The sequence below is a fragment of the Argopecten irradians genome, chromosome 13 (genome assembly GCF_041381155.1).
Source record: "Argopecten irradians isolate NY chromosome 13, Ai_NY, whole genome shotgun sequence".
Taxonomy (NCBI): Eukaryota; Metazoa; Mollusca; class Bivalvia; order Pectinida; family Pectinidae; genus Argopecten; species Argopecten irradians.
Window position 1 is genome coordinate 32,150,642 of NC_091146.1, and position 27,950 is coordinate 32,178,591.

General features: G+C 37.7%; 2 protein-coding genes across 2 annotated transcripts; one reads left to right on the top strand and one right to left on the bottom strand.

Moving 5' to 3' along the window:
• Positions 1 to 10,167: 10,167 nt before the first annotated feature.
• LOC138306772 (uncharacterized) lies at positions 10,168 to 27,129 on the bottom strand. Its single transcript, XM_069247249.1, has 4 exons — positions 27,009 to 27,129; positions 23,473 to 23,623; positions 12,877 to 12,982; positions 10,168 to 10,385 (listed from the first exon to the last, which is right to left on the bottom strand). Exons 1-4 carry the CDS (start codon positions 27,026 to 27,028, stop codon positions 10,282 to 10,284), a joined length of 381 nt encoding a protein of 126 aa, XP_069103350.1. The 5' UTR covers positions 27,029 to 27,129; the 3' UTR covers positions 10,168 to 10,281.
• Positions 19,230 to 22,279, top strand: LOC138306545 (E3 SUMO-protein ligase ZBED1-like). Its single transcript, XM_069246994.1, has 3 exons — positions 19,230 to 19,618; positions 19,987 to 20,257; positions 20,626 to 22,279. Exons 1-3 carry the CDS (start codon positions 19,417 to 19,419, stop codon positions 22,277 to 22,279), a joined length of 2,127 nt encoding a protein of 708 aa, XP_069103095.1. The 5' UTR covers positions 19,230 to 19,416.
• Positions 27,130 to 27,950: the final 821 nt, after the last annotated feature.

The following is a 27,950-nucleotide window of genomic DNA, read 5'->3' on the forward strand; positions in this document are numbered from 1 at the left end:
ATTACAGCCGTTTTGGGGTTTTTTTAATTCGGAAAGGTAGTGGGCCTTTAAACGAGTTCAATAATTTAGTATGATATAGGCCGATTTAAATATGATATACGATTTAGGCTTAAAAGTAAGCTAAACAGCAGATTGCATAGCCACGAGTGTAAGATTCTATTTATCACATAACTAGTACCATAATAAAAAATATATATGCATAACTTAAATATTTGTGACTATGCATGAGTCGAGTTAACCATGCAGTAGTCCTATTCCATTATATTTTTATAGCAAATTTTATATGTATGATCAGAAACATATATACATAGAGATCGGCAACTCCACCATTTGTACGATAGGCAGATACATCTACCTCTGTATGTGCTTAGGCATCCTCGATATTCCAGGGGTTCCGATCACTTACGATCCCTACACCCCTGGACTATCTCTCTGATGTTCATCAAAAGAGCTGTATAACGGTACACTGTGGTTGACTGTGTGGCTTTGATGTTAGGCGTCGCTCTCTCTCTGTAGTCTTCAAAGGAAATCTTTGCTAGCCTGTGATTGGTCAAATGTTTTCCGCTGAGCTGCCTTCAATTCCACTTTGAGATAGTCTAGGGGTGTAGAGCCCTGTAGTGTACCCGATCTGGAGTGGACACTTCAAGATGGCGGCCGGTTCAGAACGAAAAAGGTAGGTGTCGATTACAAAGTGAGGTTTCTGCAGAAATAAGGAGCCGATTTTTCCATAGCATGGCTAGATTTTGAGAGAATTTGACAAGGAACACGCACTTCCATTCCTCTGGATCCATCATTACGTTTTATGGTTGTATCACTGCTCAGAAGTAGGCGCTACATCACAGTGTAGAGATCGTCAGTGATCGGAACCCCTGGAGTATCGAGGATGGTGCTTAGGGGGGTTTTAGATACTCTTATATAGTTAAGAAGAATAACTTTGATATGTTATAAAAGTTCAGTAATTCTCAGTTGGTTTGAGTACAATTTTGGAAAGAAAAAATAGGTTTTTTTTTTAACTTATATATTAGTAAAACAAAATTTAACAAACTTATTTTCATGCTTTCAAAAATAATATTAAATAACATCAATCGGGAAAACTGATCACATTAACCATGATATAATGTTTAAACTTTGTGTTGATGCAAAAATATCGTATTTAAAGATGCTGACAAATGGTATTTTTTCACTATCAAAAACAGGAGCAGACGATTTGGTATTTTCCTTCAGTTACAAAAGTTAGTTACTTTACACCATTACCACCATTGAAAAGTTTGAGCTTCTAATTTTACTTCGTAGTTAATAATATAAAAAATAATTAATTGCATCCCGAAAAAATTCCGTGGCACTATATTCTATATAGAATGAAGTACTAATTGCGCATGCAACAAAGGCAAAATAAATTATTTAAAAATATTTTTTTGTGTTAATTAGACATATATATACACGATTAAACACCGATTATTGTTCAAATGATGAATATCATTTATGCTCTGTCGGCGGTGGAGCATCTTTAAAAGATTACACTTAAAAGTAGTTAGCCAAGGCAAAATGCCTATAAACCGGAGGTCCCTCTGCCTGTCAACAAAGACAAAGAAGGAGTTTCCAATCTCTATGTATATATGTTTCTGGTATGATCTACAAACACCTGTGTCTTTCCTTTTCTTGGTTATATATATTGACGTGTATGTGAAGTGGAAGGCTGTGCAACAGTCAATTCAAATTTACAAAAAAAATACGCCTAATCCAAATTTAAGTCCTACCCTGTTACTCAAAGTCCGGAAAATTTAACTCGAAATCTTGAAAATTTAACTCGAAACCCGAAAATGTTGACTCGAAACTCGACATAAAGAATTCCTCGTCTTCAACAGTCACACGATAGTCTCGTGAAGTAAGGGAGATAACTCTAAGTCAATAAGAATTAAGGCTGGGAAGGTTAATAACTTGTGAAATTCGATGTTTTGTTCTCTTGCAGGTATTCTCGTGTAATTATGAAAACAAAAATCACACAGAAAGTTTCGGATTTTTTTTTTGTCAAGGAACTCGAGTTCAGCAACGTTAAAGAGACAATTCACTCAGGCTAATTCTTTTACATAACCAAGAAGCAAAATATAGCATAAATGTATTGTTCTAAATTTCTTATGAAACATATAACGTAAAACATCTATATCAGTTATCCTCGTATAGCGATTAAACTTTGAAAGCGACCGCAAGGTCTGAAAACATAGTTTGTTTGTTTTGCTTAATATCTCATTATTTTGAATCTTTTATAATATCGAAAATAAATTCTTTCTATCCGCACTACTCCTACACGTGTATGAGGTCTTTTTCCACCTGATTACATTGGGTTAGAGGTCAAACGATGCAATGTTAAAAAGTATCTCGTCGTGTTAACCTCTATCATTGTTGGAGTATATCCGTACATGTTGAAATGTATTACGGTACCGTAAAAAATGTATCTCAATTAATTCGGTTAGCAACACACAGTACAATGTTTGTAATGATCAATCATCGGTGTGTACGTACATGTACGTGAAGCATCACACATACGTCCTTGATGCTTTAATCATGGATTTCTTTAATTTACGTAGAATTTCATTTTACAGTCACAGACTTTGCAGTTCACAATGTATCAAAAATATAGACTAGAGGAAAATATTATCTTACTAAAACTTATTCGTTGCTGAACTCGAGTTCCTTGACAAAAAAAATCCGAAACTTTCTGTGTGATTTTTGTTTTCATAGTTACACGAGAATACCTGCAATTAGAGCACAAAACATCGAATTTCACACTTTTAGCTATTTACATTCGAGCCAAAGTTATTGTACGAATGACTCTACTCAAAAGTAATCATAAAAAATAGTTGATCGGCTTTTCCTGTGACCATCGATATAAGTGATAGGACATCAGTTATAACAGAGATTTAAATAGTAATTATTTAAATCTCTGGTTATAATACAGCTACAAAATGTATAAGCCACGGACTATTATTACGTCACTTCCGATTTAGGGCTAGAAAATATGACCACAGGCGTCTGCATTTGGTTTTGGAAAAATACAATGTCCTAACCCTACTATAACCCCGATATCAACAGCTTACAGGTTATTCCGGTCGCGCGCGAAACGGAAATGTTTCTACACGTGCTAATAAAGCTATTTCCTAGGTATGTGAATGGTAGAATTATTTTACTAGATAACTTAAGAAACTTGAATGTTAATGTAAAATTAAAAGTTTTACTATATAGCAGCGATCTACATATATGCTGATCATATAAACCAAAGTATTTTCAGACACATTCAGAAAATACATATCGATGGCCTAAGATGAGGTTACAACAACAAACATATGCAAGACTTCTTGCGTAATATATATGATAAGTGTCGAGATTAATTTCGCTGTTTTGCCTTCTGACGCAGTGGTATTCAACTAGCATGCGGTATTTAGGACGACGGCGGGAAACATAAGACGACCCGCGTTTTGAAAATTAACATCTTATTTATTTCAATTAATTTTTTTCTGGAGATGTTGCTAAGTGTTGTATGAACGATAAGTTAATAACTTTTGCGACTCTTCAGAATTATCGATCTCGTTTTACATTCCCATTTTTAAAGATGCTTTACCGCTGACAAATAGTGTTTTTTCTCCAGTTACAAAAGTTACTTACCTAACACCATTACCAGCATTGAAAAGTTATATGAAAAATAATTAGTTCCATCCCGAAAAAATTCCGTGGCACTATATCTTATATAGAATGAAGTAATGATTGCTCATGCACTAAAGGCAAAATAAATCATTTTATGTTATTTTTGTGTTAATTAGGCATATATATATACACGATAAAACACTAATTATTGTTCAAGTGATGAATATCATTTATGCTCTGTCGGCGGTACAGGAAATAGATCCACGGATAATTAACCTTCGTATAACTTTTAGCGGGTGATCTCCAGTACAACCACCTTTGCTTTGAAATATCTAAGAATTCTAAGCGGTACTATTTGTAATTCTGGTAAAGTATAGTTCTCATAGATTTTTTTGTAAAAGCTACATCACAGTATTTACAGGAAAATAATATGGATGCACGGGAGTCTATATGAATAATATTTGTAGCTACATTATACGTATGCGCATGGATTTTTTTTCATTATCTTCTACATAACGTTTTTATGTACTGTTTACGTATTTGTATAACGTAAAACGTTAGTATCAATTGATTTCCAAATGTTCTGATTATAGATGATATGCCAAAATGTGTTAATTATTGATAATCCAGCTGTATATCGAATGTCCTTATACAAATACTCCAGAGTTTATTATAACTGACGTTTTATCCACTCCTGGACTATTACCATATAATTCAATTTTGCTTGTTACGAGCATTTTCATTGGCTTAGAAATTTACTTTATCAGACCATAAAGGAAAAAACGGCGTCGCCGTTTGTGACGTTGCTTCTGATTGGCTGAGATGACGGCGTAAAGATTTCATAGACAAAAGAGTCCCAAAATGAATTTTGAGTATTGAAGAGATTATCTTTCGTAATTTGAATTATAAGGATTAATTTGAATACATTTTTTTATATTATGAAGATATAACAAAACTCTGACTGTATTCTCATCATATTCAAGATAATCCTTAAGTAATTTAGTCCTTTGATGTACACCAAAAGAGACGTATAACGGTACATTGTAGTTGACTGTACATGTGTGGCTTTGAAGTTGGGAGTCACTCTCTCTGTAGTCTTCAAAGAAAATCTTTGTAGGTCTGCGATTGGTTCAGATTTGTTCCCCTGAGCTGCCTCCAGTTTTACAATGAGATCGTCCAGAGGTGGATATGACAACAGTTATACATGTAGTAATCCCGTGAGTATCCAGGTTGGTGCACTTAATACATGTATTGCTGTTGTTATTTTTCTGTGTAATTTCTTTAATAAATTTTGATTCTGACTGAACAGCTTTAATTACACATTTTTGAGTCTAACAAAATGTTTCCCAATGTAATTCCGTAATATTTAATCCAACAACATTTTCAACTGAATCTTTGATAATCGGGGGCCACGGTGGACAAGTGGTTAAGATGTCTCGACATATATATATTACCATCACCCCTCCACCTCTGGTTCGCGAGTTTGAATCCCATGTTGGACAGTTGCCGGGTACTGACCACTGGTTGGTGGTTTTTCTCTCCCGGTACTCCGGCTTTCCTTGATCAGCAACAAACCTAACACGTCCTTACATGACCCTGGCAGTTAATATAGGGTGGTAAACTAATAAAGCAACCCTTTGATAATCAATGTGTGCATTCAATCTAATTGAAATTAGACTTGGAATTACGCTCCACTACGATGCTCTACCTTACATTCCAATACAAGGTCTAACAATATCTCGTTTGGGGTCACCTCAGCATGACATCTAGCCTAGAAACAGAACATCTCGGGACATACTGTTAGCCGTTTATATTTCCAAATGAATCAATCACACTGAAGATTCCGTAGGCGAGACGCTGATTTGCTCACCACAGGGGTCATGCGGAGTGACCCGGAACGGACATTGTTAGAACTTGTATTGGAACGCAACGAAGAGCATCGTAGTGGAACTGAATTACAAGTCTAATTTTAATTAGTATATATGTGCATTGTGATTACCATTCATGTCTATCAAGAGTTACTTCCCTTAGTTATCAGTTGGTCAGTATATGTTAAAAGTTGATGGACTGAAAGAAAGGGAAGTAACTCTTGATGAAGGAAATTTGTATCTCGGGTATTTCACTCTACACACACAATGACAATGTCATGAATAATGTTTGTAAGGTGAGGGAGTGGGTGTAGAAGGGTAGCTCCTGTCAAATATGACATTGGAAACTATCACTAGTATGTTTTAATACATGATACTGTGGGACAATTAAGTCAAAATTATTTAATTATGACCAAGGATGTACAATGTACATATTCCGTCTTTGCATATTACAAAGTTAGCTCCCTTGCGGGTAGGTATCCATTGTTACGATCGTCATTATTTTATGTGCGCTATACACGCCGTTTTCTCCGAAAAGTATGATGTTACGCTCGCAAACACATGACGTCACAATCAATACCTACCTGCAAGGGCAGATAACTCTGTAATATGCAAATTCGGAATATGTACTATGTATATCCTAAATCGTATCGGAGAATCCTTGTTAAACATGAACTCATATGACTCAAATACCCGCATAAAAGTGGAAGCTTTCTTTTGGTTCTGACCATTAAAAGTATATCGATATACTGTATTGATGTAACCAACTGATTTTCAAGACAAAAAAATTGTGTTTTTATGCCTATGACTTTTTAATAGTGAATTTACCTTGTGATTTCGATCCGAGTCATGTAATTTTACTTTGTTTAAATGAGTGAGTTTCCTGACTTCCAATCGCTCAGGGATTAATTTGAGATTGAGATTAATCTTAGTTTGAGAAGTTTTGTGCAAGCGGGGCCTGATACAAGAAATTTAATAGCTTGAGAACACATATGAATATATATTACTTTACATGGCTACCTCAAAGCAATGGGAACTAGAACAGGCGCCAGAGTGCAGTGTTTTTCCTGGGTATTTTGGAAAATTGCCACCTGGTGAAAATAGAGAAATTTTGTGCAACTAAAGTAGGAAATGAAAAATTTGAACAGCATCTATGAAAATTTTGGAAAAGGTAGAAATAAACTGTTGCATGTATGCTTCTATAAGAATCAGTGAAAGAATTGTATACTAAAATAAGATGTTCTGGCTTGGTTTTTCGTCACAAAAAAATTGTGTCAACTCACTGATTGGCAAAATTCAGACATAGATTTGGGAAAAAATAACAAGAAATACAATTGAGAATGGGTTCGGCCCCAAATATATAGGCAGGAAAAACACAGTGGACAACTAATACCCCATCTGCACAAATTTAGTAATAACTTCTTGAATAGGGGACATAGCAGAATCCGATATAATTTACCCAACTCTCCTTTATGTCAGGGTTCTGTGTACCAAATTTTATCAAAATCTGTCAAGTAGTTTAGGAGGAGTTCACCAGACAAAGTTGCATCTACAGACAGACAGACAGACAGACAGACAAACATCCTGATTCTAGACGTATACTCCACCTTAACTTCTTACACAACACAAATTACCATTTCAACTTCAAAACGTTTTGATAATATATTTATTTACAAATATTCAAATAAAAACATAACATTTAGCACACAGGACAGATGCACTCATCATAGAAAAAACTTGCTTAATATAAATAATATTTCTGAATGTTTGAACAGAAACATACAATAGAGAGATTGGCAATTTCACAATTTTTACGATCGAAAGATGTACCGTTGTATGTGCTTAGGAGGTTTAGATATACATGTTCTAATAGGAAAGAATTAAATACAGGATGATAACTTTAACATTTTCCTGATTTAAACAATATTTTTGATGTATTTTATATATTATTTACCCGGTAACATCAAAATATGTTGTAAAGCAAAAGAAATGCACTATAATAACATTTAGTCTATTTTCTTCTATGTTGGCATCCTTGATACTCCAGGGGTTCTGATCACTTAAAAATTTCTACACCCCTGGACTATCATATAGAACAAGAGATCCCAGAGGGATCTTGGCGCCCACCAAAGAAAGATCTATGTCTGACAATGGAAAGAGGGATCTTTTCCCTGCTTTTCAAACTTTTTCAAACACATGACATATAAAATTTGAGACAGATCGCTATAGTACTTTCTAAGAAATAGTGGTAACAAACTTCAACAATGAAATCTAAGATAGCGGCCGGTTGGCCATCTTGTTTACCGATCAGTCCCGAAAGGCATTATTCATCAGTCCTAAAAGGTACAATGCACAACTAGGATACAAGGGGAACCTACATATAAAATTTGAGAAAGATCCCTTCAGTACTTTCTGAGAAATAGCGGTAACAAACTTTAACTATCAAAATCCAATATGGCTGTCGGTCGGCCATCTTGTAGACCGATCGGTCCCAAAATGCAATATGCACAACAAGGGTCCTAGGGGAACCTGTATATGAAATTTGAGAAAGATCCCTTCAGTACTTTCTGAGAAATAGCGGTAACAAACTTTAACTATCAAAATCCAAGATGGCCGCCTGTCGGCCATCTTGTTTACTGATCGGTCTCAAAATGCAATATGCACAACTAGGGCCCTAGGGGAACCTATATATGAAATTTAAGAAAGATCCCTTCAGCACTTTTTGAGAAATAGCGGTAACAAACTTTAACTATCAAAATCCAAGATGGCCGCCTGTCGGCCATCTTGTTGACCGATCGTCCCAAAATGCAACATGCACAACAAGGGTCCTAGGGGAACCTAACTATGAAATTTGAGAAGGATCCCTTCAGTACTTTCTGAGAAATAGTGGTAACAAACTTTAACTACCAAAATCCAAGATGGCCGCCTGTCGGCCATTTTGTTAACCGATCGGTCCCAAAATGCAATATGCACAACAAGGGTCCTAGGGGAACCTGTATATGAAATTTGAGAAAGATCCCTTCAGTACTTTCTGAGAAATAGCGGTAACAAACTTTAACTATCAAAATCCAAGATGGCCGCCTGTCGGCCATCTTGTTGACTGATCGTCCCAAAATGCAACATGCACAACAAGGGTCCTAGGGGAACCTAACTATGAAATTTGAGAAGGATCCCTTCAGTACTTTCTGAGAAATAGTGGTAACAAACTTTAACTACCAAAATCCAAGATGGCCGCCTGTCGGCCATTTTGTTAACCGATCGGTCCCAAAATGCAATATGCACAACAAGGGTCCTAGGGGAACCTTCATATGAAATTTGAGAAAGATCCCTTCAGTACTTTCTGAGAAATAGCGGTAACAAACTTTAACTATCAAAATCCAAGATGGCCGCCTGTCGGCCATCTTGTTTACTGATTGGTCTCAAAATGCAATATGCACAACTAGGGCCCTAGGGGGACCTATATATGAAATTTGAGAAAGATCCCTTCAGCACTTTTTGAGAAATAGCGGTAACAAACTTTAACTATCAAAATCCAAGATGGCCGCCTGTCGGCCATCTTGTTTACTGATCGGTCTCAAAATGCAATATGCACAACTAGGGCCCTAGGGGGACCTATATATGAAATATGAGAAAGATCCCTTCAGCACTTTTTGAGAAATAGCGGTAACAAACTTTAACTATCAAAATCCAAGATGGCCGCCTGCAATATGCACAACTAGGTTCCTAGGGAAACCTACATATGAAATTGGAGAAAGATCCCTTCAGTACTTTCTGAGAAATAGCGGTAACAAGAATTGTTAACGGACGGACGGACGACGGACCACGGACGAAAGGCGATTTGAATAGCCCACCATCTGATGATGGTGGGCTAAAAACTGAGGAAACAGAACAGAACAGAACAGATAATTTAGTCGTACATCAAAAGAGCCATTTAATGGTACACTGTGGTTGACTGTGTGGCTTTGAAGTAGGGCGTCGCTCTCTCTGTAGTTTTCAAAAGAAATCTTTGCAGGCCTGTGATTGGTTCAGATTTGTTCCTCTCAGCTGCCTTCAGTTTTACTAAGATAGTCCAGGGGTGTAGAGATTGTATGTGATCGGAACCCTGGAGTATCGAGGATGGGGTGGATATAACGTCAGTGATTGGAACCCCTGGAGTATCGAGGATGGGGTGGATATAACGTCAGTAATTAGAACCCCTGGAGTATCGAGGATGCTATGTTGGTCGAGTTCCAATCTCATAATTATATGATTTGGCACTGAATGATGCCGGTTGTTTGTGAAAGAGAATCCAGGACACAAATAATATTTTCTTTCACATATTTCACGTACAAACTGCCAAAAATACATAAATGTCTTCATTAAAAGTGTAGTATAACTTTCAGTACAATTGAACAAATAAATATTTTCATGAATTACTTTTTTATCACAGAGAAAGTCTTAATGACTTGTAACAAGATATATTTAATATGTCTCTGAAAATTCTCACTTCACAACATTTTCTTAAATAATTTCTTATTCCGCAAATGTTAAAATGTGCATTAATCATAGATTTGAAAATATGTTTTTTTTTTATCCATGATTGACAAGCTTGACTGTCAAGAAATAATTGCGCATTAATCAAAGATTTGAAAGTATTCCTCATTTTTCTTGGTTTTTCCCCCCTTTGCTTGTCAAGTTTGACTGTCAAGTAATAAATGTGCATTATAATCACAGATTTGAAATTATTCCTTATTTTTCTGTCTTTTGACACGTTCCACTGTCACCAATGACCACTTTACTTTTCTTTGAACTGTTCCTTAACTGTATCGGTCAGACTGTTCACACCTTCACCAACACGACTTGGAGCACTGACGAGAAATTCAAACGTCTTCTGTACACCTGTGCGGAAAACAACAATCAAAATTACTTAGTGAAGTATCACTTGTATTGAGAAATATTGACATTTGACCTTTTGACTAAAAACCAATCAAAACTGTGCTATTTTGATAACGCAAGTGTGTGAGATTTTCATAGGTTATATAGCAATAAAACTCTCACATGGAATGTTGCATGCAACAAACATTAAATTATCCATGATATTCCAGGGGCTACTCTCACTGCCGTCATATCCACCCCTGGAATATTTCATAGCTCTGTGAAGGCTCTGTGTGCATAAGATGTGAAGGTATTTTATGTAAATCAAAAGAATTGAATAACGGTACACTGTGGTTGACTGTGTGGCTATTCACTATTCAGTTGGGTGTCACTTTCTCTGTAGTCTTCAAAGGAAATCTCTGTAGGCTTGTGATTCTACTTTCAGTTTTGCTATAAAACATTCCAGAGGAGGATATAATGATGGTGATAGTAATCCCTGGAGTAAGGAGGATGAAAACAAACAACAAAAAGTTTATTTACTGTACATGTAATTCTTCTAACCTCTCACGAAGTAAAAGTGTGGCAAATAAATCACTTGTTACCACCTTTGAGTCCACACATATTCTCCTTTCATGGATTACATATCAATAAAAAGAGCTGACTCCCCCCTTTCATGGCCAATCAGGATTACATGGTCATTAACATGAAAACAGCTGAATCCTCTCTTTCATGGCCAATCAGGACTACATGGTCATGAAAATAGCTGAATCTCTCTTTCATGGCCAATCAGGACTACATGGTCATGAAAATAGCTGAATCTCTCTTTCATGGCCAATCAGGACTACATGGTCATGAAAATAGCTGAATCTCTCTTTCATGGCCAATCAAGACTACATGGTCATGAAAAATAGCTGAATCTCTCTTTCATGGCCAATCAGGACTACATGGCCATGAAAAAAAACTGAATCTCTCTTTCATGGCCAATCAGGACTACATGGCCATGAAAAATAACTGAATCTCTCTTTCATGGCCAATCAGGACTACATGGTCATGAAAAATAACTGAATCTCTCTTTCATGGCCAATCATGACTACATGGTCATGAAAATAGCTGAATCTCTCTTTCATGGCCAATCAAGATTACATGGTCATGAAAATAGCTGAATCTCTCTTTCATGGCCAATCAAGATTACATGGTCATGAAAATAGATGAATCTCTCTTTCATGGCCAATCAGAATTACATGGTCATGAAAATAGCTGAATCTCTCTTTTTAATGGCCAATCAAGATTACATGGTCATGAAAATAGATGAATCTCTCTTTCATGGCCAATCAGAATTACATGGTCATGAAAAAAAACTGAATCTCTCTTTCATGGCCAATCAAGATTACATGGTCATGAAAAAAAACTGAATATCTTTTTCATGGCCAATCAGATTACATAGTCATGGAAATAGCTGAATCTCTCTTTCATGGCCAATCAAGATTACATGGCCATGAAAATAGCTGAATCTCTCTTTCATGCACAATCAAGATTACATGGGCATGGAAATAACTGAATCCCCTCTTTCATGGCCAATCAGGATTACATGGTCATGAATAGAACGAATTTACGTACCCGGCCTACTGTACCTTTCGGCCGGGTACGAAATGGTCCCTATATATCGTAGTGGAGCACAGTTTTCTATACTTTGTTTTAGGTTTTCAATTATTGTAATTTACATATAATTTTTGTGCAAAAGAAACATAGCGACCATTCTAAATATCTACTTTACCACTATTAAGACGTCAAATTTACAATTTGTAGACTTCCCGTATAATTTTCATTTGAAAAGACCATCATATCTATATGTGAAAAATAATGCCTCGCTGTGAATTTGATATTTTATAAGGTTCAGTTTTATTGTTTTTTAGGTAAGTTATATAAAACAAGTACGATACAATGCATACAGACGTTTTAATAATGGGTTGCACAAACATGTCTTTGCTCCATTAGCAGTACAGGAACTGTAATAGGAACCAATTGTAGCTCTAAAGACGACACCATTATCTGTCTTAAAGTCTTTTTAGCTACAATATTGCAGCTAGGTCATGAAAAGTGCTGGATTAGTGTGTGGTTGTCTGTGGTTACAAATGCTGTAACAGAGGGGAAATTTTATTTCTATCTCTTAGTATTACTTGTAAATATTAAATCAAAACCTATTCAATTGTAAGTATTGCAATTCTCAATATGATCATATTTTGAGGTGGTGAATAAAATATGAAAAGCTCTTGTTGATTCGTGAGTGTGAAAACTATGACATATATAACTTTTAACTGACTTCTAATTACTATATACAGGGACGTCGCTTGTTACTACAGGGATAAATACTTTTGACAATTTATTATTGACCTGAGAACTGAAATCCAGATTAGAGAAAACCTTTTACTTACTCTCCCCTGAAGACACATTTAGACTCTTCTAAATCAAGGACTAGACCAGTCCATGATGACATTTCAGGGGTGACATAACCTACCTTTGTTGTATACATCTGTGAAAGGAGTGGAGGAAGACTTCCCGACAACTGTACGAGTCGTACTCTCGATACCACTGTTGAATGCTGAAGTTGTCATCGTCCTGACCTATAAATAAGTAAACAAGAATGTTTTGATCAAGATTTTCCCAGTAAACATTTCCTCCTTGTATAGGTATTATTTACCATAATTAGTGCCCAGGATGCTTGAAATTGTAACAAATGGGGCGTTTATTAGGAAATCAAATAGTAAGATGTGGAAAAAATCTCAGATGAAATTGATTGATTGATTCCGTCTTTAAATATTATAGAGTTAGCTCCCCTAGGCCTACTGGTAGGTATCCATTGTGATATCATTTTTTTGTGAGTGTAATTCACCTTGTTTTCTCAGAAAAGTATGATGTTACGATTGCAAACATGTGACATCACATCAATCAACACCTACCCGCAAGGGCAGATAACTCTGTAATATTCAAATATGTAATAAGAGTGATCACAAACCGAACACTGTACCTGTGTAGAACGATCACAAACCACTACACTGTACCTGTGTAGAACGATCACAAACCACTACACTGTACCTGTGTAGAACGATCACAAATCACTACACTGTACCTGTGTAGAACGATCACAAACGCTACACTGGACCTGTGTAGAACGATCACAAACCAAACACTGTACCTGTGTAGAACGATCACAAACGCTACACTGGACTTGTGTAGAACGATCACAAACGCTACACTGTACCTGTGTAGAACGATCACAAACCACTACACTGTACCTGTGTAGAACGATCACAAACACTACACTGGACCTGTGTAGAACGATCACAAATCGCTACACTGTACCTGTGTAGAACGATCACAAACGCTACACTGTACCTGTGTAGAAGGATCACAAACCGCTACACTGTACCTGTGTAGAACGATCACAAACCACTACACTGTACCTGTGTAGAACGATCACAAACCGAACACTGTACCTGTGTAGAACAATCACAAACCAAACACTGTACCTGTGTAGAACGATCACAAACCACTACACTGTACCTGTGTAGAACGATCACAAACCGAACACTGTACCTGTGTAGAACGATCACAAACCACTACACTGTACCTGTGTAGAACGATCACAAACCGAACACTGTACCTGTGTAGAACAATCACAAACCTCTACACAGGACCTGTGTAGAACGATCACAAACCGCAACACTGTACATGTGTAGAACGATCACAAACCACTACACTGTACCTGTGTAGAATGATCACAAACCGAACACTGTACCTATGTAGAACGATCACAAACCGAACATTGTACCTGTGTAGAACTATCACAAACCACTACACTGTACCTGTGTAGAACGATCACAAACCGAACACTGTACCTGTGTAGAACTATCACAAACCACTACACTGTACCTGTGTAGAATGATCACAAACCGAACACTGTACCTGTGTAGAACGATCACAAACCTCTACATAGGACCTGTGTAGAACGATCACAAACCGCATCACTGTACATGTGTAGAACGATCACAAACCACTACACTGTACCTGTGTAGAATGATTACAAATCGCTACACTGGACCTGTGTAGAACTATCACAAACCACTACACTGTACCTGTGTAGAATGATCACAAATCGCTACACTGGACCTGTGTAGAACGATCACAAACGCTACACTGTACCTGTGTAGAACGATCACAAACGCTACACTGTACCTTTGTAGAACTATCACAAACCACTACACTGAACCTGTGTAGAATGATCACAAACCACTACACTGTACCTGTGTAGAACGATCACAAACCACTTCACTGTACCTGTGTAGAACGATCACAAACGCAACACTGTACCTGTGTAGAACGATCACAAACCACTACACTGGACCTGTGTAGAACGATCACAAACGCTACACTGTACCTGTGTAGAACGATCACAAACGCTACACTGTACCTGTGTAGAACGATCACAAACGCTACACTGTACCTTTGTAGAACGATAACAAACCACTACACTGTACCTGTGTAGAACTATCACAAACCACTACACTGTACCTGTGTAGAGTGATCACAAACCACTACACTGTACCTGTGTAGAACGATCACAAACCACTACACTGTACCTGTGTAGAACGATCACAAACGCTACACTGTACCTGTGTAAAACGATCACAAACCACTACACTGTACCTGTGTAGAACGATCACAAACCGAACACTGTACCTGTGTAGAACGATCACAAACCACTACATTGTACCTGTGTAGAACGATCACAAACCGAACACTGTACCTGTGTAGAACAATCACAAACCTCTACACAGGACCTGTGTGTAGAACGATCACAAACCGCAACACTGTACATGTGTAGAACGATCACAAACCACTACACTGTACCTGTGTAGAACGATCACAAACCACTACACTGTACCTGTGTAGAACGATCACAAATCACTACACTGTACCTGTGTAGAACGATCACAAACGCTACACTGGACCTGTGTAGAACAATCACAAACCGAACACTGTACCTGTGTAGAACAATCACAAACCTCTACACAGGACCTGTGTAGAACGATCACAAACCGCAACACTGTACCTGTGTAGAACGATCACAAACCACTACACTGAACCTGTGTAGAACGATCACACACACACTACACTGGACCTGTGTAGAACGATCACAAATTGCTACACTGTACCTGTGTAGAACGATCACAAACGCTACACTAGACCTGTGTAGAAGGATCACAAACCGCTACACTGAACCTGTGTAGAACGATCACAAACCACTACACTGTACCTGTGTAGAACGATCACAAACCGAACACTGTACCTGTGTAGAACAATCACAAACGAAACACTGTACCTGTGTAGAACAATCACAAACCACTACACTGTACCTGTGTAGAACGATCACAAACCGAACACTGTACCTGTGTAGAACGATCACAAACCACTACACTGTACCTGTGTAGAACGATCACAAACGCTACACTGTACCTGTGTAGAACGATCACAAAACGCTACACAGGACCTGTGTAGAACGATCACAAACCGCAACACTGTACATGTGTAGAACGATCACAAACCACTACACTGTACCTGTGTAGAATGATCACAAACCGAACACTGTACCTATGTAGAACGATCACAAACCGAACATTGTACCTGTGTAGAACTATCACAAACCACTACACTGTACCTGTGTAGAACGATCACAAACCGAACACTGTACCTGTGTAGAACTATCACAAACCACTACACTGTACCTGTGTAGAATGATCACAAACCGAACACTGTACCTGTGTAGAATGATCACAAACCTCTACATAGGACCTGTGTAGAACGATCACAAACCGCATCACTGTACATGTGTAGAACGATCACAAACCACTACACTGTACCTGTGTAGAATGATTACAAATCGCTACACTGGACCTGTGTAGAACTATCACAAACCACTACACTGTACCTGTGTAGAATGATCACAAATCGCTACACTGGACCTGTGTAGAACGATCACAAACGCTACACTGTACCTGTGTAGAACGATCACAAACGCTACACTGTACCTTTGTAGAACTATCACAAACCACTACACTGAACCTGTGTAGAATGATCACAAACCACTACACTGTACCTGTGTAGAACGATCAAAAACCACTACACTGTACCTGTGTAGAACGATCACAAACGCAACACTTTACCTGTGTAGAACGATCACAAACCACTACACTGGACCTGTGTAGAACGATCACAAACGCTACACTGTACCTGTGTAGAACGATCACAAACGCTACACTGTACCTGTGTAGAACGATCACAAACGCTACACTGTACCTTTGTAGAACGATCACAAACCACTACACTGTACCTGTGTAGAACTATCACAAACCACTACACTGTACCTGTGTAGAGTGATCACAAACCACTACACTGTACCTGTGTAGAACGATCACAAACCACTACACTGTACCTGTGTAGAACGATCACAAACGCTACACTGTACCTGTGTAAAACGATCACAAACCACTACACTGTACCGTTGTAGAACTATCACAAAACGCTACACAGGACCTGTGTAGAACGATCACAAACCGCAACACTGTACATGTGTAGAACGATCACAAACCACTACACTGTACCTGTGTAGAATGATCACAAATCGCTACACTGGACCTGTGTAGAACTATCACAAATCACTACACTGCACCTGTGTAGAACGATCACAAACCACTACACTGTACCTCTGTAGAAAGATCACAAACCACTACACTGTACCTGTGTAGAACGATCACAAACCAAACACTGTACCTGTGTAAAACGATCACAAACCACTACACTGTACCTGTGTAGAACGATCACAAACCTCTACACTGGACCTATGTAGAACGATCACAAACCACTCAATGTATCTGTGTAGAACAATCACAAATCACTACACTGTACCTGTGTAGAACGATCACAAACGCTACACTGTACCTGTGTAGAACGATCACAAACGCTACACTGTACCTGTGTAGAACGATCACAAACGCTACACTGTACCTGTGTAGAACGATCACAAACGCTACACTGTACCTGTGTAGAACAATCACAAACCTCTACACAGGACCTGTGTAGAACGATCACAAACCGCAACACTGTACATGTGTAGAACGATCACAAACCACTACACTGTACCTGTGTAGAACGATCACAAACCACTACACTGTACCTGTGTAGAACGATCACAAATCACTACACTGTACCTGTGTAAAACGATCACAAACGCTACACTGGACCTGTGTAGAACAATCACAAACCGAACACTGTACCTGTGTAGAACAATCACAAACCTCTACACAGGACCTGTGTAGAACGATCACAAACCACAACACTGTACCTGTGTAGAACGATCACAAACCACTACACTGAACCTGTGTAGAACGATCACAAATCGCTACACTGTACCTGTGTAGAACGATCACAAACGCTACACTAGACCTGTGTAGAAGGATCACAAACCGCTACACTGTACCTGTGTAGAACGATCACAAACCATTACACTGTACCTGTGTAGAACGATCACAAACCGAACACTGTACCTGTGTAGAACAATCACAAACCAAACACTGTACCTGTGTAGAACGATCACAAACCACTACACTGTACCTGTGTAGAACGATCACAAACCGAACACTGTACCTGTGTAGAACGATCACAAACCACTACACTGTACCTGTGTAGAACGATCACAAACCGAACACTGTACCTGTGTAGAACAATCACAAACCTCTACACAGGACCTGTGTAGAACGATCACAAACCGCAACACTGTACATGTGTAGAACGATCACAAACCGCTACACTGTACCTGTGTAGAACGATCACAAACGCTACACTGTACCTGTATAGAACGATCACAAACCACTAAACTGTACCTGTGTAGAACGATCACAAATGCTACAATGTACCTGTGTAGAACGATCACAAACCACTACACTGTACCTGTGTAGAACGATCACAAACCGAACACTGTACCTGTGTAGAACGATCACAAACCACTACACTGTACCTGTGTAGAACGATCACAAACCAAACACTGTACCTGTGTAGAATGACACTGTTCCTGTGTAGAATGATAACAAACCACTACACTGTACCTGTGTAGAACGATCACAAACCACTACACTGTACCTGTGTAGAACTATCACAAACGCTACACTGGACCTGTGTAGAACGATCACAAACCAAACACTGTACCTGTGTAGAACGATCACAAACCACTACACTGTACCTGTGTAGAACGATCACAAACCACTACACTGTACCTGTGTAGAACGATCAGAAACCGAACACTGTACCTGTGTAGAACGATCACAAACCACTACACTGTACCTGTGTAGAACGATCACAAACCACTACACTGTACCTGTGTAGAACGATCACAAACCACTACACAGTACTTGTGTAGAACGATCACAAACCGAACACTGTACCTGTGTAGAACGATCACAAACCACTACACTGTACCTGTGTAGAACGATCACAAACGCTACACTGTACCTGTGTAGAACGATCACAAACCAAACACTGTACCTGTGTAGAACGATCACAAACCACTACACTGTACCTGTGTAGAACGATCACAAACCGAACACTGTACCTGTGTAGAACGATCAGAAACCGAACACTGTACCTGTGTAGAACGATCACAAACCACTACACTGTACCTGTGTAGAACGATCACAAACCACTACACTGTACCTGTGTAGAACGATCACAAACCACTACACTGTACCTGTGTAGAACGATCACAAACCGAACACTGTACCTGTGTAGAACGATCACAAACCACTACACTGTACCTAGTGTTGTATTGATGATCGGCAGGGATCGATCAACGACGGTTAGAGGTCTCACGATTACGATGATCGATTGTATTATGAGATAATCGATCATCGGAAGGAAAACATCGTCGAACGCGCCTCCAGTTTACCAACCGAACGCACCCCAAGGGAAGTCACTCTGCATTCATAACCATGTTACGCAAGCTAAAATGGCGGATCCTGACATGCCCGAGGCGGCGAATTCAACTCGCAACGACGAACTGTACCCCCATCCGGGGACAAAATTAAAATCAGACGTATGGAAATACTTTGGTTTTCAAAAGAAAGACAAAGGCGAGCCCCCTTATAAGAACAATTTGGATATGTCGAAGGCATTCTGCAAACTTTGCAGAAAAAGTTATACGAACACAGGTAGGTTGTTTACTGTTGACAGTGTTGTTGCGTTTGTGTAACCGCAAATCTCAAATTGACGATTTCCCGTCGAAATGTAACGGCAATATTCAGAGACCGGCATCTTATTTTGTTTTGATGTGTCTTTATAAATTATATTTTGTATGATAACGTGATTTTTTTTCTACATAATGTTCAAAATGATTTCATGATCACTGACTCAGATTTTTTTTTCAGTGTCGGTTATTCTCAGATATAATTAATTATCTCACTCTTAGTTTTTACTAGTGATCCAAACATGTTGCAAGTCTCATTACCCAGATATTGAGTTCACCACTTTGTAATGTTAGTACTTTGTGAAAATTTGAAAATTCCTTTTTCATTTTCAGGAAATACAACAAACTTCAGAGTCCATATCGAGTCAGAACACAAGTTGGCGGGACAGCCGGAGACCAAGACAATCAAGCCGCCAGCACATCAAACAAAGCTAAATTTTGACAGAAATACGATGGGAATCCACTCAATCCAGGGTCCCCTGAGTAAAGACAGGGCGGAAAAGATTGATGTTGCTTTGCAAAAGCTCATTGTCGGGAAAGTCCTGCCTATCAGCTTAGTGGAAAATGAATTCTTCAGATCATTTGTCAAAGAATTGGATCCAAGGTAAGAAATTGAGAATAAAAAAATATAAACCACAAGTTATTCAGCTAAATTATTCAATATAAAACAGTAAAAGAGACTTAAAATCAGAAAAGCAGTAAATCGATACAAAATAGATTATTCAATTAAATTTTATTTTTACAAAAATGCAATAGCATTTAGATTTCATCAATATTAATAAAAATTAAATATAAATTAAATGTATACATATTTAATAGATGGTATTATTAAATAAAAATAGACATGTATCAATAAAAATTAAAATCAATTCATGATAAAAATATATTTTTTTAAAATTTTCTGTGCTAATGCCATTTATACAGTTTTTTCATCAGTTTTTTCATGCAGTCGTTATCTTTTATATTTTTCAGATACAAATTACCAACAAGGCAGAAGCTGTTGTCCTCTTTGCTCGGGAAACGCGAAGAAATCTCTCACAAAATAACAGCAGACCTCAGAAATGTGGATGGAGTTGGAATAACCCATGATGGCTGGACGAGTAATAACACCGAGTCTTACAACACAACAACAGTTCATTATATTACCCAGGACTGGGAGATGAAGACAGCAACGCTGGAAACCAAAAAAATGGAGGGTTCTCACACATCCGAGGCATTGGCTGAGTCAATCATGGAGACTAAAGTAAAATGGAACTTACCAGAAGTTATCGCAACGAGTGACAATGCTGCTAATGAAGTAAAGGCATTCAAGTTATTATCAATGACACGTTTTGGCTGTTACGGCCATAGAATCAACATGGTTGTAAAAAAGTCCATGGAAGAAAAGGAAATTCATCGTCTCCTCGCAAAAGGACGCCGTTTGGTAACATTATTTCATGCGTCCAGCAGTCTCCACGATTATCTGCATGAGAAGCAGAGACTTCTTCTACCGGACACGAACGGACACAAACTTATAAACGATGTAGTTACAAGATGGAATTCTAGCCTTGCAATGATCAGTAGACTTAATGAACAAGCACCCACTATCATGGCCGTGTTAGCAGACCCTCGCCCGAACAAAAAATCCAAAGACACCATGAAAGCTAGCATATACTCGTTCGAGGAGAGTTCTGTTATAGAGAAGGTAATTGATGTGCTACAGCCTTTCAAGGATGCAACAGACATCATGTGTTCGGAAAAAATTCCGACCATCAGCAAAGTACTCCCAACTGTTGTCAAACTGAAACGTAGTGTACAACCTTCAGCAAACGACCCACCAGCTGTTCGTGCAATAAAAGCAAAAATGTGTGAAGAACTTGAACAAAGAACAGAGGCAGAGGACATTGCTCTTCTAGGGACAATTCTGAACCCTTTCACTAAAGGGTTTGAATTTCTGCCAGAAAAGAAATTTGAAGCCGAGACTATCCTCAGGAGACTAGCGAGTGGAATCAAAGTTGTTGTGAAACAGGAGAAAACTACAGATGAACCTGCACCTCTTCCAGATTTACCAACTCTTCCAGATTTACCAACTCTTCCAGATTTACCAACTCTTCCAGATTTTCCAACTCTTCCGGACAATCCTGTGGAATCCGTTAACTCACTCCAGTCAGAGTCGGACAATCAAACACAACAAAACATGGACGCAGAAACTACAACATCAAACAGTGAACATGAAATGGAAGACATAGATGCTAGTCATGCTACAACACCAAACAAAAAACAGAAAGTTGAGATTCTAAAGTCGGTTGACACGGAGGATTGGTTCAGCGATATTTTGTTCACTGGTGTCAGCCAAATGGAGGCAGAAGATGCCATCCAAGCTGAAATAACCCGCTACCTGTCAGCAGTTATGCAAAAAAAGGACACAAAACTAACACTTCTAGAATGGTGGAAAACAAATTCTGTCTTCTACCCCCGCCTGTCGGTCATGGCCAGGAAGTTTCTGTGTGTACAAGCGAGTTCCGTGTCGTCAGAACGGGTCTTTAGTCTTGCTGGAGAACTTGTATCGAAGAAAAGGAGCAGGTTAAGTCCCAGTAATGTGGACCTGTTCATTTTCCTGAACAAGAACATGAAAAACTTCTGGTGACTGTTGTTACATTTGATAGTTTGGAACATTGGACATCTTTGAATTGTTTCTAGTCAGTTGGAAGTGTTTGTTGAAATAATGAGTTTTTAATAATGACATTGACGTTTTATAATTCCACAAGGTCTGAACAGTCAGTCAGTCACATTCCAGTGATACTTGATAATTGAACTGTTTTCAATTATTTCTAGTCAGTTGAAGTGTTTTGTTGTCACTTAGTGACATACAGCTTAATGATTTAGTCTAGTCTTTTTATTTCACCTTTACAGGAAGTAATATAACACAAAAGTTTGTTTTGTTTCCAGCTTTATTTTTGTTTGTAATGTAACAGTTTATGAGTTGTTGACAATAAAAAATAAATTCATTTTGACATTTATGAAAAGTATCTTATTGTCTAAAATGATAAATACCAAAACATTTTTGCCCACAATAATAATATATAATTGACAATCAGACAATGCTACATAGTACATGCATGTACAACCATTAATTGGACTTTAAACGAAAAGAAAACAAACTAATACAACATTGATAAGTCAAACAAATCAAAAATATATTCGTAAGTAAAAGAATAAAACTATCACTTATCAAAGTATACAGTAAAAGAGAAGAGTCTGGCAACATACAATGGGAAAACATGGTTGAAATAACCTAATTTCAGTCTTATACAAGTCTCAATTCTGAAATTCACATTAACCGATTATTTTCACCGATTATCGGATCGGTTAGCCTATCCGATTCCAACCGATGATCGATTATGAAATTTTGTCGATTATACAACACTAACTGTACCTGTGTAGAACGATCACAAACGCTACACTGGACCTGTGTAGAACGATCACAAACGCTACACTGTACCTGTGTAAAACGATCACAAACCACTACACTGTACCTTTGTAGAATGATCACAAACCACTACACTGTACCTGTGTAGAACTATCACAAACGCTACACTGTACCTGTGTAAAACTATCACAAACCACTACACTGTACCTGTGTAGAACGATCACAAACCGCAACACTGTACCTGTGTAGAACGATCACAAACCACTACACTGTACCTGTGTAGAACTATCACAAACGCTACACTGTACCTGTGTAAAACGATCACAAACCACTACACTGTACCTGTGTAGAACGATCACAAACCACTACACTGTACCTGTGTAGAACGATCACAAACCACTACACTGTACCTGTGTGAGTTCTTCTGGAGTATAGGGCTCCACAGCTTCCTGTAGTTGTTTATATGCCTTCACACCCTGTTCTGTGTTTCCCCATACACCGTAGTGAGATGTCACGCCGACCGCTCCACCAACCAGACAAACCTTCCCCAAGGAAGCTCCACTAAAACATACGGAATTCATTGATCATCAAACCCTCATGATTAATGTAAAGAAAAAATTTTTGAGTGCAATTTATTTTCTTGATCAAGGTAAATTTGTGAATGTTTATCTCCATGAAATAATATTTTAATTAGATCATTCTAGCACAGTAAAATTCAAAGATATCTAAATTCAATTTTAAATTCGAGAAACTTAAAGATGCTCCACCGACCACAGAGCATAAATGATATTCATCACTTGAACAGTAATTGGTGTTTAATCATGTTATATGCATAATTAGCACAAAAAATGTAATAAAATAATTCATTTTGCCTTTGGTGCAGAAGCAATCAGTATTTCATTCCATATAGGATATAGTGACATGAAATTTTTTCGGGATGCAATTAATTTTTTTTTTTTTCATTTTTAAATTAAAGTAAAATTTGAAGCTCAAACTTTTCATTGGTGGTAATTGTGTATAGTAAATAACTTTTTTAACTGAAGAAAAATACTAAATCGTCTGCTCCTGTTTTTGATAGTGAAAAAATAATGTTTGTCAGCGGTGGAGCATCTTTAAACTAATAATCTCCATAAAAGTCAGTTTACAGTAGATCCCCATCCGCATCTGTTTTTGATAGTTAGTGACTCAACACTAACATTTCTTATTCTGCTGCAAATGCGCTATCATAATAGCATAAAAATAAGAGATTTTGGCAATACCGGAATCAAAATGCCACGGATTTCGGGGTACCACAGAATTAGAAGTTCGACAATTATATATATTGTTTTATTTGTTCTTGATACATACTGTCAAATGTCAATAAATAACATATGTGCATATGGAAAGAAAACTATCTCCATTAGCGATGTGTGCCAGTATGGGAACCACTTCAGTTGGATTATTTCTGTAACAGACCTTTAAAAGAGGTAGGTCAACCTGACTTTATTTTCCAGACTGGAGTTTAGAGGGCTTGAGTAGGGATTCTGACAAAAGACATCTGTGGCAGAATTGGATTATCGATAGATCATCGGTAAACAAGTAGCTCTGGAGTAGAACATTCGGTTAGTGTTCGGAGGTCCCGGATTCAAATCCCGGTTTGACCACTACATTTTCTGCTCTCCTGTTACACATCTATCAAATGTCTGAATATAAGGCTCTAGAGGAGAAATTCCAGTAGGGACTACCACACGTGTAATGTCAGTTTAGTTTGTTCAAATTGCACAGGTGAGTTTTTGGTTTCAACATCGTTTTTGTAATAACTAAGAACATTGATCATATTTCAATTTACTGTAAAACTTTTTGCTTTAAATACATTTTTCAGCAGATTCCATGTGTTTTGCCACTGTTTATATAGCTATATTTGGCTATTATAGTCGTATTTGGCTATTATAGCCAAATCAGGACTTCTCCCCGACCTGTTCAATATTGTAATAGCGCGTCCCCACTCCCGGGACCAGCGTCGAGGGGACGTCAGTTCCCAAAAGGCGTGATCGTATAGTTTTGATTTACAATCCCCACGACACCGGCCAGCAGACGAATCCCGAGAGTAGAGACACGCACACACGCTGAGCTGATTACAGACAGCTCAATCCCAAGTTCATAAGGATGTGGCGGAGCAATTCACTACACATCAACAAACACTTACATAAAGATAAATGGAGATTTATTCATATTAATTAACTAGATCAATTAAACAGTGATACATATAAACGGTAACAAAGTAAGTAAAAGTAATACACAAAGATAAACGGTTTCAGTATACGGACACCCCTATAGGATTATATAGGACCTATTGATAACGGTACATCTACCCCCCTCCTATACCTATAAACTTATACCCTACACCCTCACTTCCTGGTAAACACTAGCAACAGCCTCACTCCCTAACTAACGTGTACACACCCCCACGTGCCCCAACGTTTACGTACTAATGTGCGTGTGCTGTTGTCAGCACTGTGTGGTAGCTGTTATCAGCTCCTGAGGTGGGAAAGGTATCTCTCCCTGGGTGTTGGCCAGTTATCCGGCCATGCAAGTCAGCCATTTTCGCTGTGCAGCCCTTTTTATACCCCAGCCCCCTGGTCCTACGTCGACGTCGCACACCCATTCCGATTGGCCAGATCCATGGCATATGCGCAGTGAGCGCGGAACGTCTTCCGGCAACTCACCAATATCCTGTCGTCTCAAAGGTAAACACCAAGTTACCCTAGACTGCACAAGGATACATATGACAGCAGCCAACACACAACCGGAAGTATACGCGATATGTGTGTATAGCCCCATCCCACAGGTGTCACATTAAACGGATTGGTATGAGTAAAGGGATACACAGCGATAATGGACTTAGTTAACATATAATGAACCTTAAATAGATGAGGCTAATGACCTATATTCTCACAATATGTTTAAATGAGCGTTATAAACAGCCACTGAAAGTTTCATAAGGTTTTGAGCGCAAGCATTTTTATCTCCAGAAATGTTGTTTTCCGTCAGTTTTTTATAGCTATAAACAGAAACATATATACATAGAGATTGGCAACTCCGCCATTTTTACGATCGGCAGATGTACCTCTGTATGTGCTTAGGGGTTTTTAGATAAACTTTTAAATAGTTAAATACAGCAGAATAACTTTGAAATGTTATAAAAGTTCAGTAATTTTCAGATGGTTTGAGGACGATTTTGGAAAGAAAAAATAATATTTTAACTATATATTAATAAAACAAAATGCACTTCCGGTTTTGAATGTCTGATTTTCGAAAAACCAGGTAAAATTGCCGATTTTCATGCTTTCAAAAAAACATATTAAATAACATCAATTGGAAAAACTGGTCACATCAAACCATGATATAATGTTAAAACTTTGTACTGATGCAAAAATATCATGTTTAAAAGAATACACTTGAAAGTAGTTAGCCAACGGAAAATGCCTATAAACCGGAGGTCCCGCTGCCTGTCAACAAAGACAAAGAAGGAGTTTCCAATCTCTATGTATATATGTTTCTGCTATAAATAGCTATTATAGCTATATATCGCTATAATAGCAATACATTTCCATGTGCCCAAACTGTCTACATGTCTGATGCAATAATAAAACTTAATGTCACGAGGGTTACATATTTAACACAGTACTAATCTTACATTTGGCAACAAATAGTACATTCATTTTGACAGAAATACACATTTCCCTAAATATTAAGATAGTAATCTTTTTTTTTTTTTTTCACTCAAACAATCAAATACGTACGCATTCATTCAAACGCAGAAACTATTTAAAAAAAAAACAATGATCTGCGTACTTCAACTTCTTGTTCAATCCAAAACAAAATAGTGCCAAGCTTTCAAAAACTTGGTGTAATGGATCGATCTACAAAAAAATGTGAACATAAATACATGTCTACGTTTACTTACTATTTTACAAGCATTGCCATCACGAATCAGCGAAAGTCAAGCTCCGAAAGGTAAAACAATGATCAACTTCCGTTGAAGGGAAACAACTCTAACGAATATATGAGTGGTATAATGGCGTTCTCGGTCCCGGATCAGGATTACGGATAGAGTGGTAATATGTTTAAATTCGTATTATGACATGATTTGGAGAAAATGATTTCCCAGGATTCTTTTCCATTGTTAGAAATTTAGGACAAAAATCAACAGGGTCATTTAACTACATTCATCCAAATGTTACAGAAAACATAATTTTATCAATTTTTTATTACCTTTTTTTTGTCGGGAAATTTGCGTAAATGGTATATTTCAAGCTCAAATATCTTAAAAAGTAGTTCGAGAATGGTATGGGTTTTCCGCCACCCCTCTTCATCTCCTTACTCCCTTTACCTCATTCCCCTGTCTCATTCATTTTTCTTTCTTTTTCAACTTCACGTGAAATTTTCCTCGTATTTCTTTTTTACAGAAAAAGGTAAGTGTTGTTCTTTAAAACATGAACGGTTAGCGTTAGTGTGATAAACTTGCATTCTCTTATGTTTCTCTTTCTGTTAATTTTTTTCATTCTTATTTTTCAAAAATTTTCATCAAACGAAATTTCACAAATAAAAAAACTTGATTATTAAAACCATTGACTGTGTGATATAATATGACAAATGATTAATTTTTATTTGTTTTCATACTAAATCCTATTTTCTGATTGGTAGATTCTTTTTCTTCATTTAAGCATTTATGTCACTATTTTTTAACTTCATAGGGCTATGATTCACACAAAAGTTTGCAAACAAAATGTATTTCATAACCCGATGAAGTTAAGAAATAGTGACAAAAATGCTCATTATTGATTTTTCAGACTACATGTTTTTTGTACTTGATAACATAAATACGATTTCACTGCTTTTCCAGTGG

What these genes read in the sequence shown, in the direction of transcription:
- LOC138306772 (XM_069247249.1), bottom strand. Translation starts at nt 27,028, where the DNA reads ATGGCAATGCTTGTAAAATA. An exon ending in ATGGCAATGCTTGTAAAATA is followed by an intron (nt 23,624 to 27,008) that starts GTAAGTAAACGT and finishes CGTATGTTTTAG; the next exon opens with TGGAGCTTCCTTGGGGAAGG. An exon ending in CTCCAGAAGAACTCACACAG is followed by an intron (nt 12,983 to 23,472) that starts GTACAGTGTAGT and finishes ACTTATTTATAG; the next exon opens with GTCAGGACGATGACAACTTC.
- LOC138306545 (XM_069246994.1), top strand. Translation starts at nt 19,417, where the DNA reads ATGGCGGATCCTGACATGCCCGAGGCGGCGAATTCAACTCGCAACGAC. An exon ending in AAAAAGTTATACGAACACAG is followed by an intron (nt 19,619 to 19,986) that starts GTAGGTTGTTTA and finishes TTTCATTTTCAG; the next exon opens with GAAATACAACAAACTTCAGA. An exon ending in GTCAAAGAATTGGATCCAAG is followed by an intron (nt 20,258 to 20,625) that starts GTAAGAAATTGA and finishes TATATTTTTCAG; the next exon opens with ATACAAATTACCAACAAGGC.